At 42.6% G+C, this 20,442-nt stretch overlaps 1 protein-coding gene across 2 annotated transcripts in view; it reads left to right on the top strand.

Moving 5' to 3' along the window:
- The window catches only part of LYPD5 (LY6/PLAUR domain containing 5), a 21,875-nt gene extending 1,433 nt beyond the window's left edge, over positions 1 to 20,442 (top strand). Inside the window, exons 2-5 of one of the 2 annotated variants that reach the window (XM_063109092.1) lie at positions 18,340 to 18,468; positions 18,912 to 19,088; positions 19,277 to 19,423; positions 19,624 to 20,442. In XM_063109092.1, coding sequence (XP_062965162.1) covers positions 18,405 to 18,468; positions 18,912 to 19,088; positions 19,277 to 19,423; positions 19,624 to 19,883 — 648 coding nt within the window. In that variant the 5' untranslated portion in view covers positions 18,340 to 18,404 and the 3' untranslated portion in view covers positions 19,884 to 20,442. Of the gene's footprint in view, positions 1 to 18,281; positions 18,469 to 18,911; positions 19,089 to 19,276; positions 19,424 to 19,623 lie in introns of those variants that run through there. The other variant, XM_063109091.1, reaches the window with a different exon arrangement.

Below are 20,442 nucleotides of genomic sequence, written 5' to 3'. Positions count from 1 at the left end.
GGGACTTGAGTAGATAACTTTGGCAAATCCTGGATTGAGGGAATAGCTTTCCACTTATAATGGCAGGTGGATTGGAGCAGTGCCCAGAATTAGGGAATCAGATGTTCTAGATTATAGGCCATGCAAGGCAAGGAACCTTTTTGAGACTACATAATTAGTCTATCAGAAAACTACCTGTCTTATTTGGATATGTGATAATTAACACATTTTGTTATATCTAAATATACAAAACTAGGCATTTATGTAACTAATATTATTGCAGTAGCAAACGAATCTAGAAATAAACATACCCATCAAAAAACAGGATGGATAAATTAGGTGTGGGGTACCTATATTGTGGAATACTACCCAGCAGTGACAATTACTGAATCTAACAAATATAATGAACAAATAGAGAAATATACATGCAGTATATTTTTAGAAGAAGCAAATATACATTGATAAAATTTTTAGAAGCAGCAAAATAAATGATATTTTTTATGCATAAGTGGTACATAATAAAAACAAGGATATGGTAAATAAAATTCAGGAGTGTGGTAACTTCAGAGACAAGGAAAAGGAAGAGATAAGTTTGCAAAGGGATTCAAGTGTATTCTGTTTCTTAAACTGGATTGCAGTTACACACAGTACACTGGTATTTTTTATATATTCCTCTTTAGTTATAAATATTCTGTGATGAAATTATTAATGATTCTGATAAAATAGGAACTGAAGGCAACTGTGTCTATGTCTAAATGTGTATGATTATATGAACATGGAGAAAGATGTGGGATCTGGACACCAGGTTTTTAACATTGTTCTACATGTGAGGGTTTGTGAAGGTGTGTGCAGAGGTGAAAGTAATAGGCAAGCAATGTAAAAATGATGCTTTTTAAAAGTATAAAATACATACATACATACATCTCTGTTATTTACATATATGTGTCAGAAGATGGTTATGAAATACTAAAAATTATCACAAGGAGGTGTGCTTTAAGATGTTTTCACTTTATATTTTTATGTTCCACTTGAATTTTTAATAAGCTCCCATGTGTAAGCTTACAATAAAAGCAATAATGGTTTTCTTCATTGAGGAAAAAATAAACATATAAAGAAAGTAACTCATCATTATTATGCTTACATTTTCTAGGAAACTAAGAAAGCAAAATAATAACTGGAATTATTAAGAATTCAGCAAAATATTACATAACAGAAATGAAAGTTTGTAATACCGGACATCTCTGCTCACTCAACATTAAAAGCAAAAACCTACTGCCTAGACTTCCAAGTTCAGGATAGTTTTGATGTGGTTTTAGTTAGTCTTGACTGTGGCTGTTTTTGGAAACATTGATCAGGTTTATACACAAATACTAATAAGATGTTGGTCTGATGGGGGCAAGATGGCTGATTAGAGGTGCCTGGTGCATGCCCCTCCCACAGAAAAGGACCAGAACAACTAATAGGCAACTAAATGTTGACAGGATCATCTAAGGGAGAGCACAAGAGTGTAGCAGGACACTGACGAGATCCCCATGGAGCACAAAAGTCCATGGCGGCAGCATAGGGAGGAGAGAGAGGCACACAGCCTCAGCCACCAAGTTTCAGTCACCAGGGTTGGCACAGGAAGGAGTTTCCCTTGAAGAGAAAAGGTAGGCAGAGAGCTTGCACTAACCTCCATCCTCACCACAGAGACCTGCAGTTCCTGCTACAGGACTCCACAGCCCTTGCAAGCCCAGAGCCAAATGTAAGGAGCCGCCTAGAATTCATGTACTGCATCACTGCAGAACAGCAGCACACATTGTTCACTTCTCATCCCCACCCTCATGACCCAGGCTGATGCAGTATGGTGCCGTCTTGAAACCAGAGCCACTGCGGGAGCATGCCCTGTCATGGGGGCCAGTAACCACTGTGATTCCCCAACCTTAAGGCTGTGCCTTGATCCTAATGCACTCAAGTGAGTGGCTGCAATCCCTGGTCCCAGTGACTTAGAGCCTGGGTCCAGGAACAGCTGTGACCCCAGTCCTGCACATTGGAGAAGTCCATCCCAGGCTGGCTGAACTGCCATCCCCCTGTGACCCTGACAAGAAATGACTGGCAGACAACCTACCTTCACTGTCAGTCAGCTGAATTATGTGTGCCCAGACCCCAACCCAGAAAAATAGCTCATGGGTCTCTACCCTAAGGAACATGCCCCCAGCCTGCAGAACTAAAGTGCATCTGCACCTTCCCTGAGAAGCAACCAGATGGTTTTGCCCCCAACAGTCCCACCTTTTGACCTCATCACCCACTGCCTGAGAAACGGTTGGCCCAGGCCCTCTCTCAGCAGGCCTACCTCACATCACCCACCACCCAAGAAGCATCTCAGCAGCCCTGTCCTTGGCAGATTCATTGCTGAACTGCTGATTAAAGCATCTCCTCACATATGGTCCCAAGAAGTGGGACAGCAAACTGACCCCTGGAAGGCCCTCACCCAGCTAGCCGAGCCAAAGTATGCCTATGCTCCCAGCTCAGAAAAACAGCCCAGCTATCAGGCTTCTGGTGGACCTGCTTCTAAGTCTTTGAGCCCTTGCATGCCCACCCATCCAAGTGAGAAACAGCCCTTCTGACATGCACCAGGCAGGCCTGCCTCTGGTCAGAGAATCAGCACATAGACCCTGCCACTGGCGAACCAGTCTCAGGGACTCTTGACGTGCCCCACACCCTTACCCCCAACACAAGAATCAACCCAGAAACTCCATCCCCAGTGAGCCAGCTCCCAAGATGACTGATCCACACTGTGCATACACACACCCCTGGCCTGAGAACCAAACCAGTGAACCTAACTCCAGCAAAGCTGTGCCACTGCCACCACTAATCTCCAAAGCCTAGGCCACTGTGACACTCACAGAAATAGCAAGTGTGGCTTATAGCTGAAGAAACACACAGAGTCTACACTACTGCACCCATTCAGAACAAAGCCAATGTACCCTACTCAATCAACACTCTAGGATGAGTTTGCAGGTGAAAGTCTTTCCCCACACAAGCCACTCTACAAAACTCAAGGAGGTGACTGTTCCACCAGATGCAGAGATATCAATGCAGGGGAACAAGAAACATGAAAAAACAAGGAAATGTGACACCACCAAAGAAACAAAATAATGATCCAGTGACTGATGTCAAAGAATAAGAAATTGCTGACTTGCCCAAAAAGAATTCAAATTAATAATCTTAAGGATACTAACTGAGATACAAGAGAATACAGACAAACAAGTCAACAAAATCAGAAAAGCAACTCATGATCTGAATGAGAAATTTAACAAAGAGATAGATATTATTTAAAAAAGTTAAACAGAAAACTTCAGATCAATATCTCTCATGAACATAGATGCAAAAAATCCTCCACAAAATATTAGCAAGTCGAATCCAACAATGTATTAAACGAATTACACACTATCAGATGGGATTTTTCCAGGTATGCAAGACTAGTTCAGCGTTCGAAAACCAATTAATGTAATTTGTCATAACATCAAGCTAAAGAAGAAAATCACATGATTGTATCAATAGATGCAGAAAAAAGCATTTGACAAAATCCAATACTTACTCATTATAAAAACTCAGTAAACTAGGAATAGAGAGGAATTTCCTCAACTTGATAAAGAATTTCTACAAAAAACCTGAATCTCACATCATACTTAATGGTGAGAAACTAGAAGCCTTCCTGCTGAGATAAGGAAAAAGGTAAAGATGCCCCTCTCACCACTCCTTTTCAGCATCATCCTGGAGGTCCTAACTAAAGCAATAAAAGGAGAAAAGGAAGTAAACAGTGTACTGATTGGGAAAGAAGAAATAAAACTATTTTTATTTACAGATGACATGATAATCTATGTAGAAAGTCTGAAAGAATACACACACAAACACAAACTCCTGGAACTAATAATCAATTATAACAAGGTTTCATGATATAAGGTTAATATAGAAAAGTCAATCACTTTCCTATATACCAACAACAATTGGTATATAGGAATTTTAAATTAAAAATATAATACCACTAATGATAGCACCCCCCCCCAAAAAATGAAATAGTTAGGTGTAAATCTAACAAACTATGTCCAAAATCTATGAGGAAAACTACAAAACTCTAATGAATAAAAACAGAACTAAACAGATGGAGAGAAAATTTTTTGAATTGGAGTACATGTTTAAAAACATGAAATGGTCAATTTCCTAGAAAGCTGTAACTTAAAGAATTGACAAGAAGAAACAGAAACATCTAATAGACAGCCATTAGTGATAACAGTAGTTTCGAATTTAAATTCTAATCTTCACCAGGCTCAGATAATTGTGTAAAAGAGTTTAGTTAGGGAAGAGTTCAGACACATTTTCTGTGCCACTTCAGATCCCTCTCAGGCTTACCTGTGCCTGGGACCTTTGGAAACTTGTTTCTCTTGATTGACTGCCACAGCGACCATTCTGTCGTGAACTCAGACCAATTCTACATGGGCACAAGCAACAACTATGACTGACCTCATTCCCTCACTGGGTGCTTCTTGCCTCAATTCAAAACTTATCTTCTATTTCTGTGGTCTTTTCCTTTCTTAACATTATTTCTTTTCGCCTTTTCTCTTTTTTATTAATCATCTCATAAGTGGAACACTTCCAATAAGCAGTTGTTGGTGGTTAGCCTCTCTGTTGCATCAGTGTTTTCTATTTCATTAATTTATGCTTATTATTTACTTCAACCCATTTTCTCAAGGACTTCCCTGTTGATGCTGATGCGTGAGACTTCACAGAACCCATTATACTCTGATTTATATACAACCTGGAAGTACAGCAGAGTTCATACTGTCTGGAATAAACCTTTTATGAATAGGTGATAGGAGCCAGTGGATAAATTATTCTCTCTTCCTTTCCTCAGGTCAATAGATGGTCCTGAAGTGCAAAATTAAGCAATTGACCACACTTGATTAGCAAGCAGTGGCCAGCTCAGTAAGACAACTTTATACAAGCTCTCCTTCTTTCCCTACCACACTATGCTTCTCCTTTACTCCAGCTTTCCTGGAATTGTACTCCCTAATAATTTTCTCTGTGAGGAACACAAGATAAGAGGGTTGTTTTCAGAAGAGGAAGCTGTACTGTTCCCTCAATTCAAATTTATGACCTCATGTGGGATTTCCTATAGAAAACTGACTGAGGAAGAAAAGATCTTGTTCACAGATGTATCAGCATGATATATTCTGGGATCTGAACCTGAATTGCTGCCTTATTACAGGATCACCACTCAGAGTCCTACAGACAGTGGTGAAGGAAAATCCTTCTGTTGACAGAGCTGTGATCAGAGCTCTTCACTTCATTTGGAGGGAGATGTGGCCTGATGTACAGATATATATGGGCTCTGGGGAAGTGGCACATGGTTTCCTGGTTGGTTAGGAGCTTGGAAGAAATCAGACTGGAAGCTAAGGGGCAAGTAGGTCTGAGGAAGAAGTATGTGGGTAAACATATGGGAGCACATGCAAAGAGCATGCATATTTGTGTCTCATCCTAATTTCTACTAAAAATAATTCACCACGTAGGAAGCTCTTAGCAACAGTGGACAGGATGATTCATCCTATGAAAGTCAGCCAGTCTACCTCCTCAGCCATCTCCATGCTGGTACAATGGTCTCGTGAGCAGAGTGGCCATGATGGCAAGGATGAAAGCTATGCCTGTGTCCCACAACATAGGCTCCCTGTCACCAAAAGCAACCAAGCTACTGCCACTGCTGAGTACTCAACCTGCTAGCAGGAGAACCTGGCCCTGAGCACTTGGTATGGAACTATTTCTCAAGACCAGCTAGCTATCTAATAGCAAGTTAATTACATAAGACATCTCCTGAATGGTACAGGAATTTATCCTTATAGTATTCTTAGTATCCTTACAGTAGTGAATAATTACTCCAGATATGCATGTGCCTTTCTTGCCTGCACTGATTACCAGCACCATCATCTGACCTTGTGCAAAGGCTCAGTTAAGAGACCATCTCAGGGTTGGGATAGTGTCTTGTCTTCCTGAATGTAGTATATGCGTTGAGCCAATGGATATTACAGGATGCTGCATCACAAATATCTGAAATACTGGTACAGGAACTAAAAGTGAAAGCAGGATTTAGCTTACCATCTAAGCCTATGTGGGTGTGCTTTTATCCTGATCATGCAAATAAAATAGTCTCCAAGGAGTCTGGTTTAATGTTGTAACTCAAACCTACAGCTTCCTTGTTGATAAAAGTTCATGTTTTTAAATAATATCTTTACCAGGTAGCCTTGTAGGTCTTCCTCTGTATGTTCTTCATCACTGTCACAATTATTGTGTGAATGCAAGATGAATGACAGAGGTTCAAATCATTTAGCCCTTTAAAAGTAGTCTGTGAAAGAGGGCCAGCCCATGGCTCACTTGGGAGAGCGTGGTGCTGACAACACCAAGACAACGGTTAAGATCCCCTTACTGGTCATCTTTAAAAAAAAAAAAAAAAGTCTGTGAAATATGTATAATCAATTATGTTTCAATTCAAAAAAAACAAATTTAAAAAATAGTCTGTGAAGAAGGGAAAGGAAGAATCGAATTGGGGGATCTTTCTTACTCCAGTATTTATATTTAGGAGCGAAGCAAATAATATCTGCAACTGGCTTTTAATGGTTCAACAGCAATATAAAGATGATGGATAGATGGAAAGATAGACAATAGATAGTAGTAGGTAGATAGATAGACAAGACAGACAAAAAAAAAAATAACTACAAGTTATTTCCTTCCCTCTATCCACACCCTTCATTGATGCCCTTCCACACTGACTCTGGACTATCCTGGTGACTTGCTCTGGCCAGTGGGACATTAGCAAACATAACATAAGCAGAGGCATGAAAAACACTTGCTTATTGTGGGTTGCTCTTTTCTTGCTTCCCTTTGGAATTTTGCAACTCCCATATTAAGAGTATAAACTAGCCATGTGAAGAGCTGAGGCCTGGCTGACAGCCAGCCAAGTGCCAGTCTTGTAAGAGAGACCATTCTAGGTCATTCAGCCATCATCCAACCCACCAACTGACCACAGGCACATGACAAAACCCAGCAAAGATCAGTCAAGACAGCCCATACCAGAAGAACGACCCAGGAAACACAGAATTTGGAGATAAATAAAATGCTTGTTTTAAGCCACTAAATTTTGTTCATGGTTGTTATGCAGCAGAAGCCAACAGATACATAAATATAGATAAAATAAGCAAATATGGCAAATGTTAACAATTTTGATCTAGATGATAGGCATATTTGATGATCAATGAACTAATTTTTCAACTCTTTGGCAACTTTTAAAAAATTTAGGAAAATAGCCTTTATTTTCATGATAGAATGATTCTCTGCTGTTCCCTATCATCCCATATTTCAAAGCTAATGTATGAAACATTGCTTATGCTAAGCTGATTCAAAATATTCACCCCTTTAGAGCTTTGTTCAGCAAAAAGAGAATATTTAATAATTCTTTATGAATATATTTTAAAGTTCATAAACTTATAAAAGTTTATAAACTTATAACCAGTTTGTAAACTTATAAAAAGTTTATAAACTTATAACCAGTTTGTAAACTTATAAAAAGTTTATAAACTTATAAACAGTTTATAAACTTATAAGCATAAAAAGTTTATAAGCTTATAAACTTATAAGCTCTTAAAGCTTATAAACTACACAAATGCTGCCAAAGAAAGTATGTTTGATCATGCTTTGGGGGGCCTGCTGCCCTTTTTCATGTTTACTACAATTTTCTAAAATATTTTTTTCTGTTAAAATATCATATATTTCTTTTTGGACTAATTCTACATTTACAATATTATCCTATATTTGGCCACTAAGGATCTAGGAGTTGTATTTAAGGGTTCCTCTGTGCCACTGAGATCATTCCTTTTTCTTTTTTTTTTTTGGCAGCTGGCCAGTATGAGAATCCAAACCCTTGACCCTGGTTACAACACCACGCTCCAACCTAACCAGCCAACCCCAGATCATTCCTGATTAATGAATAATCTATAACTTAGATTTTTCAAGATACCCCACATATTTAAGTTTTCTACAGATCATCCAATGCAAAAAGGAAAAAGGAAGAACTACCAAACTTTGTTTCAACTACCAGATATCTTGAGATTGCTTGAACTCAGTGATATTCAGACTATCCACATGTATATCCCATCATTTTTTCCATGTGTTTACCCCACAAACTGGCTTCTTTACTGCTGACTAATGTATTGACACATTGAGAACTGACAAAATAGACAAAAAAATTTTACTCAACATCAAACTTAATGATTCAAAAGATACCATCAAGGTGGGGGGCGAGGGCTTTTGCCACACCCCCCTGACATCTGCACCCAGCCCAGCAATGACAAAGCCACCGCTGGAAGCCCCACCCCCATCTCCCCTGTGGGAATGAGGGGGGTGACGCAGGCCTCAATCCCACCCCTCCTCCTTCCTCTTTCTTCCATCACACTTCCTTCCCCTTTCCCCTCTCCCCCTCCTTCCCAACTGCTCCGCAACATCATCCTAGAATGTAAAAAATAATACTGATAAAATTACATTTTCTTAAAAAAAAAAAAAAAAAGATAGCATCAGGAACCAAATGGAAATAGATGAAGCATTCTTTCTGGATTAGACTCTGATAGATATGCAATAATACTGACCCATTCCTGGAGACCCCAGTCTCTCCAGTCCTCGGATACTTGGGAGGTCAGAGGGCAGGGCTTCCAGAATGCAGCAACACCTGCACCCCCCACCCCCACCCCGCCACACACACATCCAGAAGGAACAAAGGAAGCTCAGGGAGGGAGAGGAACTCTCAAGGACACATGAATGCAGGGTTGAGCCTGGATCTCCTGGCCCACATCTGATGATCTTCAAACAGCACCTGCCACTGTGATTTGCCTCCCCCTGACCCCAACCATTCTTTTGGAAGGTCCTAAAATGCACTCCTACCAAATTCTCAGGTCCTGCTCCTCCTACAACACCTTCTACTGTGTTCTACTTTGTCATGAGCCAGTCCTGCCCCCACCATCTGTGTGTGCCTTTCTACTGTCACCATGTACAGTTGTTCGTTTTGGGAACATAAGAGGCTCTATACCTAAGGAGGTGTCATTCACATCACAAACATCTTTATTATTTTGAAAACAAATTTTTGGAAATTTTTGTGTATTTTGTTACTCCTTTGCTAATTGCAGTTTGATTCATACTTTATTGCAACCATGTTCCAGCAGATGGCAGTAAAGTTTCTTGTTCCGACAGGGTTGGTAGCTACCATTCCACTTCCGCTTAGTAAGGAGACATCAGCTTGGAAATGGAAAGTCCTTGCTCAACTCATATTATCTAAAATAACCTGTGCTTCTAAACAAGGAGCTGCTTTTCCACCTGATATGTGTAGCATCTTTTTAAAAAATTCCTATTTGCATCTGCACATTGGCTGCATTCGATATTCCATAATGCAGTTTATATTTTCAGCTAATTATTTACTGTGCCAGACTGGAATTGTTAAATTCCAAATTTAAATCTACCAGTCCTTTCACTTGGCATGAATCCCTATATAATAACTAATATCCAGTTACCATTTAAAAATCCACAAAGAATGTGGATTAAAAGTATTAAAAATTAAAAATTAAAATTAAAGAGTGTTATGTAATAGTCTAATGATATTATTATAGTAGTTACATATTATTGCTTTAGAAATTTCATCAGCATAAAAATAAACTATTATTAAAATTTAATGACTTTAAACTATTATTAAAATTTAATACCTACATATTATGTTAAGGTAAATACTGACCCTATTTGACATCTATCACGAAGGAAAACAATCAGAACCAAAAAATGGGAAGTTTTTATGAAGCTAATTAGATCACTGAATAATTTTTTGAGAAAAATAAGGTAGCAAGAAAAAAAATTCCACAGCTGCTATTTTGTTTTGTTTTTATTTATTTATTTTTATTTATTTATTTATATTGATTATACATGTTCATGGGGCACCAGGCTGACCATCAGCACCTGGACACAAGACATGATGATTACATCAATGCTATCATGCCCACCACCTCAAACTGCAATTATTCTGTGTGTCCCCCACCCAACTACCCCCCAACCCTCCTCCCCCTACCCACCTACCCCAGCAACCTTAGTCCTGTTCTCTCCCTCTACAAGTCCAATGCACCACTGTGGTCTTTCTTTCCTTCCTTCTTTCTCTCTTAGCTCCCACTTATGAGTGAGGACATGCAGTGTTTTTCCCTCTGTGCCTGGCTTATTTCCCTTAACGTAATTTTCTCCAAGCTCATCCATGTCACTGCAAATGGCAGAATTTCATTCTTTTTTATAGCTGAGTAGTATTCCATTGTGTATATATACCACGTTTTCCTTATCCAGTCATCTGTCGATGGACATTTACGTTGGTTCCAACTCTTGGCTATCGTAAATAGAGCTGTGATGAACATGGGCGTGCAGGAGTATCCCTTTGACATGACGGTTTCCATTCCTTTGGGTATATACCCAGAAGTGGGATTGCTGGATCATATGGCAAATCTATCTGTAGTTGTTTGAGAAATCATCATGCTGTTTTCCATTGTGGCTGTACTAATTTATAGTCCTAGAAAACAGTGTAGGAGGGTTCCCCTCTCTGCATCCTCACCAGCATTTGTTATTCTCAGTCATTTCAATATAGCCAGTCTAACTGGAGTGAGATGGTATCTCAATGTGGTTTTAATTTGCATTTCCTTGATGATTAGTGATGTTGATTATTTTTTCAAGTACCTGCTGGACATTGTATGTCTTCCTTGAAAAAAATGTCTATTCAGCTCATTTGCCCATTTTTAAATTGGGTTATGTGGTTTTTTAGTGTGTAGGTGTTTGAGGCCCTTGTATGAATATTATTAATCAACAACATTGTTCACAGAAATGGAAAAAACAGTCCTAGCATTCATATAAAAGAACAAAAGACCCTGAATAGCCAAAGCAGTCCTGAGCAAAAAATAAATAATAAAGCTGGAGCCATAACACTACCTGACTTTAAACTATACTACAAAGCTACAGTAACCAAAAAAGCATAGTACTGGCATAAAAATAGACACTTGGACCAATGAAACAGAATAGAGAACTCAGAAATCAACCCACAAACTTACAGCCAACTGATCTTTGATAAAGGCAACACAAACATTGGGGAAAAAAACTGCCTCTTCAATAAATGGTGCTGGAAAAACTGGACATCCATATGCAGAGGAATGAAACTAGACCTGCACCTCTCACCATATACCAAAATCAACTCAAAATGGATTAAAGACTTAAGTATAAGACCTGAAACTATAAAACTATTAAATGAAAACATAGGGGAAACACTTTGGGAAGTAGGATTGGGCAAAGACTTTATGAATAAGACTGCAAAAGTACAAGCAACAAAAGAAAAAAATCAACAAACAGGATTTATCAAACTAATAACTTCTGCACAGCAAAGAAAACAGTCAACAGAGTGAAAAGACAACCTACAGAATGGGAGAAAATATTTGCAATCTATACATCTGACAAGGGATTAATATCCAGCATACACAGCTGCTATTTTGGCAGAATGCAGCATAGATCCACTAATTATTGAGCAGAACAGAACATAAATTTTCCTTCCACCTTCATGTAAACCAGGAAGGAAATTTTTCAAAAAGTGACTGGAAGAATGAGGAAACAAAGAAGGGCTGGCCTGTTGCACACTCAGGAGAGTGTGGTGCTGACAACACCAAGGCCACGGGGTTCGGATCCTATATAGGGATGGCTGGTTTGCTCACTGGCTGAGCGTGGTGCTGACAACACCAAGCCAAGGGTTGAGATCCCCTTACCGGTCATCTTAAAAAAAAAAAAAAAAAAAGAATGAGGAAATAAATAATGCTTTAACTAAATACTCTTTTTTGCTAATCCAGGTTATCCAGACATCTAATTTGAATATTACCCTCTTAAAATTTGAGTGCTCAGATATTAAACTGTTACATTTAAACTCTTAAAAGTTATTCCCTTTAAATAAGAAACTTTAACTTCTGAGAGACAGTTACAGCAGACAGAAAAGTTGTTTCATACAGATCCTCCCAAATGGGGAATAGATGATCAGATCCAGGTAGCTTTATTTCATCTCAAAGGATCCTGTAATTACCTTTATTTCAAACTCTGGAGGTGGACAAAACACACTAAAGAAAAGGAATAAGTACAACGTGGTGGGTGCTGTGATTTGCTACCAAGATCTCTTCAGGAATGAAGGATTCTCTCAGCTGCTTCTGTCCGCTCCCTTGGGCATTACCTCGCACAAGCCCAGCACCAGAGCTCGCCCTGAGGTGCGCTGAACCCTTTGTTGGGACTGAATTACAGCCCAACTTCTTCCTCTGCTCAATCCATCTTCCCTCGCTCTCATTCCGTAGCTGTTGGTTCCAAGATCCTACTCTGCCTCCCGGTAAAGTCCAGCCTGTGACAGCACAGATGAGCAGCGTCGATCACAACTGATTTGAAAATGAGGAGAGGAACACATCCACAATAGTGTGCAATATTCAAAATGAAGATCAGGTTTAGCATATATCCAGAAGAATTCAAACCACGGTCCCAAACAGATATCTGTACACCCATATTCAGAGCAGCATTACTCACAATAGCTAAAATGTGAAAGTAACCCGAGTGTCTATCGACGGATGAATAGATAAGCAAAAGTGGTATATCCATCAATGGGATACTATTCAACCTTTAAAAGAAAGGAATTTCTGACATATGCTACAACATGAATGCACCTTGAGAAAATTGTGCTAAGTAAAATAAACCAGTCACAAAGGGACAGATACTGTATGATTCCACTTATATGAGGTATCTAGAGTAGTCAAATGCACAGAAACAAAGTAGAATGGTGGTTGCCAGGGGTTGTGGGAGGGGAGATGAGAGAAAGGGGAGTTGTTTAATAGGTATAGAGTTTCAGTTTTGCAAGATCGAAAGTTCTGGATATTGGCGACCCAATAATGTAATAGATTCAACATTATTGAACTGTTAAAAAAAATTAAGATCTAATTTGAGAAAGAAATATTGATGCTGCAGGCAGAGTGTATATAAAAATAAAAGAAAATATTGGCACGTAGTATGCATGATTCAATTTTTGGCGAGGCAATGACTAGAGTTCCAGAAGAAAATTTCACAATTCTGGTAATGTATGGAAGAACATTTATGCAGAACATGAAGATCGGAAGCAAGTGATGTTACACATTACTTAGGGGATAACATTTTTAAAAAATCATTATGATTATGACATGTTTGATTAATGAAATCATTTCAAATAAAACAAGAAATACTAAATATTTCTCCACTATTTGTTGGTAGTTAATAAGTCAGTTAACAATTATTTCTACATTTCCAGGTTACACCTATTTCTACATATAAACACTTTGGGGGATTTTGTCCAGCAAATGACACAACCAGAGACTGATGGTATGCACATTTAGTGAACTGCTTACCAAAAAAAATCTGGTAAAACATAATTTGAAAGGCTAGGTATTTGCAAATGGGCATGAAAATGAAAACACATATGGAATCTTACGGAATGCAGCAGAAGATCCTTGAAAATATTCTAAGCATTCAAAATTCTAATGCATTCAACACACTTGTGTGGATACTCAGACACCAGGCAGATCAGGACACCCAGATGGATGCTCCAAAAGGCAGGTCTTTGGAGTGAGGTCAGCACCTCCTGATGTGTTTTCCTGCGCTCTTCCTGGAGGTGTAAATCCTTATTCTGCACATTTTTAAAACTGTGTAATAAATGATGCAGCAAAAATTTCTTTGAACACCACTGATTTTTAAAATATCATTCAAGCACTCGACAACTACTTTTCCGCTTCTAATAAATGTAGGAATATATGAAAACATATTTGTCAGAAGTAAATCTGAAATTGTTCAATATGCAAAGGGAAAGTTGATTTGGTGGTGTGAGACCACTAAGAATTCTTTTTGAGGTAGGGGACACTCTTAGATGTTGTTCATGACATTAATGAAGATTTATGTGTTAGAATATAAGCTAAAGTTACACCTTGAAAAATAACTTCTTTTAAATGGTTTTTTAAGTGAAATTTTATTTTGGGCAAAATAATGCAGGAATCCAGTTCAGTACTCCTAACGCCCTGACAAGCACTAAAGGCAGAAGGGATAAAACAAGATTGGTGATATGTTAATAATTGCTAAGTCTGGGTGACAGGTACATTATTCTCTATACATTTGCATGTATTTGAAAATTTCTACAATAAAAAGTTTTTAAAATAGCACCTTAATGGGTACCACAAAACATCCTCAATTTTGCCCAATCTCCCAAATAATTAATTCCTTAATTACTAAAGTTTAATTACAAGTTGAGCATACCTAATCAGAAAATCCAAAATGCTTCAAAATCCAAGACTATTTGAGTGCTGACATGATGCTCAAGGGAAATGCTCATTGGAGTATTTCAGATTTCAGATTTTTGGATTAGGGATGCTCAACTAGTGTGTATTCTGCAAATATTCAAAAATCCAAAAAATTCTGAAATCCAAAACACTTCTGGTCCCAAGCATTTTGAATAAGGGATACTCAACCTGTACTAAAAAGTGGTTACAAAAAGAAAAACTCTAGGTTCATAAGCAACTCAGAATTCATATTGTGTAACCCTCTGTGGATGCAAGAGCCCCACCCAAATCCCTAGTAATGGCCACTGGGTCTCCACTTGATTACCTCCTGTAATGGAGAGCTTCCTACCTGGTACCTTGAAGTCTCCGAAGGTACTTGAAGAGTCAAAATCACACACACACACACACACACACACACACACACACACACACACACACACACACACACACACACACACACACACACACACACAACATCAGGCTGGTCAACCTTCTCGTAAACCTCAATCCCTGACACTGTGAACCACTGAGAATACTCCCAATGCCTCCATCTTCCATGGAGACTTCAGAAAATCCAGCCTCCTTCCTAGCCAGACTCCATTCTCCAAAGGTCCTAAGCTCCACCATGTGTCTGTCTGGACTTCCCCCCCAACACAGAACCTGCGAGGGAAAAAGGGAAGCAGGAAGAGTAATCGGGGTGCAAAACAGGTTCTGGGAAGTGAGGTCTGATGGGAGGGGCAGAGATTTGGCAAGATGAGGGCAAGGGAGTCTCTGCCCGGGTCTATTTTCAAAGAAAAACTGGACTGGACAAAGTTAAACAGGCAAAGGAGACTTTATTCAAGATTATTGCAATAGGGGAAAGAGACTGAACTCAACTCCACTGAAACAAAAGGTGGGAGGGTTTTAAAGCTCTGGGTGAGGTAGTAGAAAAGTGCTGGAGGATGACAGATGGAGGTTAGTTAATCAGATGCGTCCAGCACATGGAGTTATTTCTGACCTTGTGGAAGTTTCTTCTGTGATTTGGCCTTGTGTGTTTGCTAATGTCACTTATTAAAGTTGGGCTCCTGCCCTCCCATAGAGACTGAGAGATAAGGGTGCCCATCTCCCTTCATGATTACATTTCACAGGGAGGCTCCCAAGTCCTCATAATGACATTCCTGGGTTGCAAAGCTGGCAAGAGGCCAGGAGAAGATTTACCTATGTTTCTAAGGGGCAGAGAAAGAATTTGCAATTGCAAGTTTTCTATAGTAAGTGCTCTAAAAAAATGGAGGTCAAGGGTCTAGAGTTATAAAGAACATTGTGTAAAGTTTAGTCAAGCTGAGGGGACAATTAAGACCTCATTGGTCACCCCCATTGTGTTAACTCTATCTCCTCCAGCTCTGGGTCTGTGATTCTAGGTCTCTGCACATGCTGGTGCCCACCCTACCTGGCACAGTGGATGGGTGTGATCCAGACAGGCAGCATCTCCAAGCAAGAAGTGAGACAGGTCGGGAGGTGCTGGCCTGGGGTCTCTGCCCAAACCCGAACCACCTACTGGGTCATCCATCTGGATGTGCTCATCTGCTTGGTGTCTGAATGTCCACATGGGTCTTTGTCCTCGGGAATCAGGATGTCCCTCGGGTTGTTTGCTGTGTCTCTGTCTCTATGATGTTTTTATTTCACTCATTTAATAAACACTTATTAAACACCTTTTGTGGGCATGTCCCGTCCATCAGGGTATTCATCTTCACCTCTGGGTTTGTCTGTGTGTCTACTTTGCTTCTGTCCACACTGGGTTGTGTCTGTCTTTCTGCATCTCATGTGTACCCACCTCTCTGGATATCTGTGTGTGTGTGTGTGTGTCACTGTTTCTCTCTTTGTCTCTTCCCTCTTTCTCTTTGTCTTTCTCCTGATGCCTCTTGGTTTGTAAGTTCATTCGTCGATTTATTCATTCATTCATACAGTATCACAAACATCCTCAGGGACCCCCGAGGAGTGCACAGCCTGATGGGGAAGAAGTGCACTAGATCAACTTAATTGGACTGGAGCTGGGAGACAGGGAGGTGCTTGAGACTGAGAATGGGTGGCTGAGGGTCAGAGAAGATGATGATGTGTGGGTCTTTGGGTCTGTAGATGTGGCCCCAGGATTGGAGGCTGTGTGTGTCTAGTGTGTGGATGGCATGTGTTGGGGTGGGAGAATAGGAGAGGCTAAATGTGCCAACCTCAGACTAGAACACAGTTCAGGGTGAGGGTAGGACCAGAGCCAGCAAAACACAAATTCCCCCCAAATTAAGGGTTATAGGCCTCCAGCCCCTTCTCTCTCAGACTCAGGAGCTCAGATCCCCAGGACTCATCCTGGCCCCATCATGATTACCTGGGAGGAGACCAGTTCACGTGAGAGAGGGTGGGGGTGGAGGAATCCTGACCAGGCTGGGTAGTCTGGATGCCTAGGGCTCAGCAGGGAAAACCAGCTGGGCAGCAAATCAAAGCGGGATGAGCTGTCCTAGGTGCCTGGTCTCAGCTCCACACTCTGGCAATGAGGGTCACCAGAGCCATTCTGCTGTGCTTCTTTGGGGCTGTGCTCTGCCTAACAGGTACCCAAACTTCTGAGGCCAATAGTAAGAAGGGGCTGGGGGTCTGGACTCCCAGGTCTGGGGGGGGGGCTCAGACTCCTGAGTCTTGGTGGGGGAGAGACCTGGAGACGATGTCCTCTTCATTTCTCCTCCTCTCCTCTGTTCTTCCGCCACCAGGCATTTGCTCTGATGTCACTCTTCTTGCCGCTCTAGCCTTTCTTATCCTCCTTGCCCACCCTCCCCCCACTCAAGGGTACTTCTGGGGAGCCCTCAGCGCTCTCCCCCGAACTGGCAGGGACCTTGGCCTCATCTTCAGGCAACCTCTCTCCCCATTAGGACAGGGACACACTCATTTCAGAATATAAGTGGCTACAAAGACAGAAAATCAGAGAAGTAAGAAGGAAACTATTCCTGCACACATTAAGTTTGGGTGTGTCTGCTTACCCATGGGGGAGTTTGGTTTCCGTGTGTGTCACTGTGTCAGTGTGTCCTCGTTGGTCTCTGTGCTCATGTGTGTTCCTCTGTATCAGGTTTTGATATCTGGGTTTTTGAACAAATGCTGTGTGGGTCTGTTTATCTCTGAGCTCCTCTTTGTAAAAAAGACGTGTGTGTAATTTTGCGTATGTGTCTGTCTTGGTGTTTGTGAATCTCTGTGGTTTTGCAAGCCTATGTTTATCTCTGTGTATATGTGTTTTGGTATTTTCATATTTGTTTTTCTGTCTGTGTATCTGCGTCACATTTCTTGATGTATTTTGTATCCACATACGATTTCAAACTGTATGTTTTTGTGGTCTCATTTTTGCATATCTCTACCTTTGCATAATTGTGGTCTCTCTATATGTTTGTGTCTGTGATTCCTGGGTTCATATTTTTCTCTCTCTGGCTATGATTTCCTGTGCTCTGGGTTCCTTTCTGTGTTGTTATTATCATACATACAGCTGGGGCTGGCTGTGTTTGTGCATCTGTAGTACAAGACTGTACATTGCTCTGCATGTATTGGAGTGTTTGTTTTCCACTGGTGGTCTTTTAGTGCCACTGTAAGCCATGAGGTCACTGTGGGGAAGGATGGGCAGAGCAAGAGCAAGAGTGAATCACTTCCTACCGCCTTATCTAAGTCGTAGAGGGCTTCCTGGATGAGGGTGGAGATCTGGAACAGCCTAGAGGAAAAAAACTGGAAGGGCAGCTGCAGAGGTCATTACTCTGCCGTGAGATAGACGCAGCCATGACCAGCAGCAGTAGCCGATCCTGTTTCTCGCAAGGCAACAAGGCCCAGCTTCTCTCAGAGCAGAGTGGCCTGGCCCATGTGGCCAGTGTGGCCATTATCTGCAGGGTGGACCCCTGAGTTCCTAGGACAGGCTCAGCCCTGGTCCTGCTGACCTGGCCCATGCCCCTCTCCTCAGGGTCCCAAGCGCTGCAGTGCTACAGCTTTGAGCACGTCTACTTTGGCCCCTTTGACCTCAGTGCTATGAAGTTCTCCAACATCTCCTGTCCTCAAGCATGCTTTGAGGCTGTCCTGTCCCTGGACACTGGTGAGGAGGCGGATGTGCCGAAGAGGAAGGGATGGGGGAGAGGGACAGGAATCAGAGTTTAGGGAGGGAGAAGAGGGGAGGAGAGAGAAAGGGAGGGGAATTTGGTAGAAGCAGAGAGAAAGCATAACAATAGACCAATAGAGAGGTGGAAGAAGAGAGGAGGAGGAGGGAGAGAAAGAAAAGAATGGATGAGGAACAAGAGGTGGGGGTGGAGGGAGAAGACAATGGCGAAACGGGAAGAGGAGGTGGGAGAGGGGCAGGAAGGAGGAAGAGGGGTGGGAGACAAGAGTGCGGGGAGGAAAGGTCTGGACGCGAGGGAGGAGAGGGTGAGGAGGAGCAGGTGATCGCGCGAGAGGAGTCGAAGGAGGGAGGAGAGAGCTGAGACTAGCGGAAGAAGATCGGAGGGAGGCGGCAGACGAGGTCCCCTTCCCTCCCGCCCCCAGGGTACCGCGCGCCGGTGACCGTGGTACAGAAGGGCTGCTGGACGGGCCCGCCTACGGGCCAGATGCAGGCGAACCAGGACGCGCTGCCGCCTGACTACTCGGTGGTGCGCGGCTGCGCCACTGACTTGTGCAACGCCAACCTCACGACCCATGACAGCATCCCCAACCTGAGCCCAGGTGTGCTGGGGCGCTGGGCTGGGCGGGGCCCGGGCAGGCAGGGGGCGTGGCCTCCGCTGAGCGCCTTCTCCCGAGCGCTCTGGGATGCCAGCCCCGAGGCCAGGCTAGGACGGCGTCCTGGTGCAGGGTGCAGCCGCACGACCGTGCCCGGGAACCATTACCTGAGTGTGCGTGCGCTCTCTTGCCAGCGCCCGACCCGCCGACACTCAGCGGCACCGAGTGCTACGCCTGCGCGGGGGTCCACCCGGAGGACTGCGCCCCCAATAAGTCCCGACGGGTCCAGTGCCACCAGGACCAGAGTGTCTGCTTCCAGGGCAATGGCCGAATGACAGTTGGTGAGGGGCTGTAAGGACGGAAGGACCTGGGCAAGGAACGTGGAGGAGGGGCAGGCCTGAGGGTAGAGGCATCAGACAGGGAGATGTGGCTCGAATCTGAGAGAAGAGGCACGGCCCTGGCCTCTAAGGTGGAGGTTCAGGTGCAGCTGCCTCCCTCAGTTCTGATCTCTCCGCTCTTCCCCTCCTATCCCCACCCGCAGGAAATTTCTCAGTCCCTGTGTACATCAGAACCTGCCACCGGCCCTCCTGCACCACCGTGGGCACCACCAGTCCCTGGACAGCCATCGACCTCCAGGGCTCCTGCTGTGAAGGGCACCTCTGCAACAAGGACACAATGACCCAGACCTTCACCACTGCTACGGCCACCGCCCCTCCCCAGGCGCCCCACATCCTGGCCCTGCTCCTCACCGTTCTCCTGCTGGTCAGTGCTCTGGGAGGACACATCAACCTCTCCACATAGACAGCCCCTCCAGGATGCCGGGAGCAGGGTCCACGTACCTCTTTCTCCCTGCTTCAACCTCTGACATGTGGCTCACTGGAGAATGATATCAAAATAACAGTCGCCCTCCTGTTCCTCTGACCGTTACCCTCCATCTCTCTCCCTCCTGCTTCCCTACTGTCACACTGCCCCTAGCTGGTCAGCAAGCCTGGGAGGAACTCGACATGGTCACCAGCATTCTGGGATAGAGAGAAACAGCCTCATCCTGCCCCACATGAAGAGCAATTCTGATCATAGCTGCAACTTACTGCGTACCAGCCAGACACCAGGCATCCCATGACATGGCTTCCTGTGCTGTCACTCCAGAGCCTAGCCACAGCTCTAGAAAGGAGCCTCAGTGGTGTATATATTAGTCTCATCATGAGAGGCCGAGAAGCAGTATATCCTAACAGATAGAAGCCCAGACTCTGGAGCTAGACCGCACACCTCAAATCCCAGTTCTACCATTTAACCTGTGGCTGACTGTGGGCAAGGTATTTAAGCTTTCTGTGCCTATGTTTCTCCACCTGAAAGGTGGAAG

This window comes from Cynocephalus volans, chromosome 10 (assembly GCF_027409185.1).
Source record: "Cynocephalus volans isolate mCynVol1 chromosome 10, mCynVol1.pri, whole genome shotgun sequence".
NCBI lineage: Eukaryota > Metazoa > Chordata > Mammalia > Dermoptera > Cynocephalidae > Cynocephalus > Cynocephalus volans.
The sequence above is the reverse complement of the archived record's forward strand: the minus strand, read 5'-3'. Positions and strand labels throughout refer to the sequence as shown.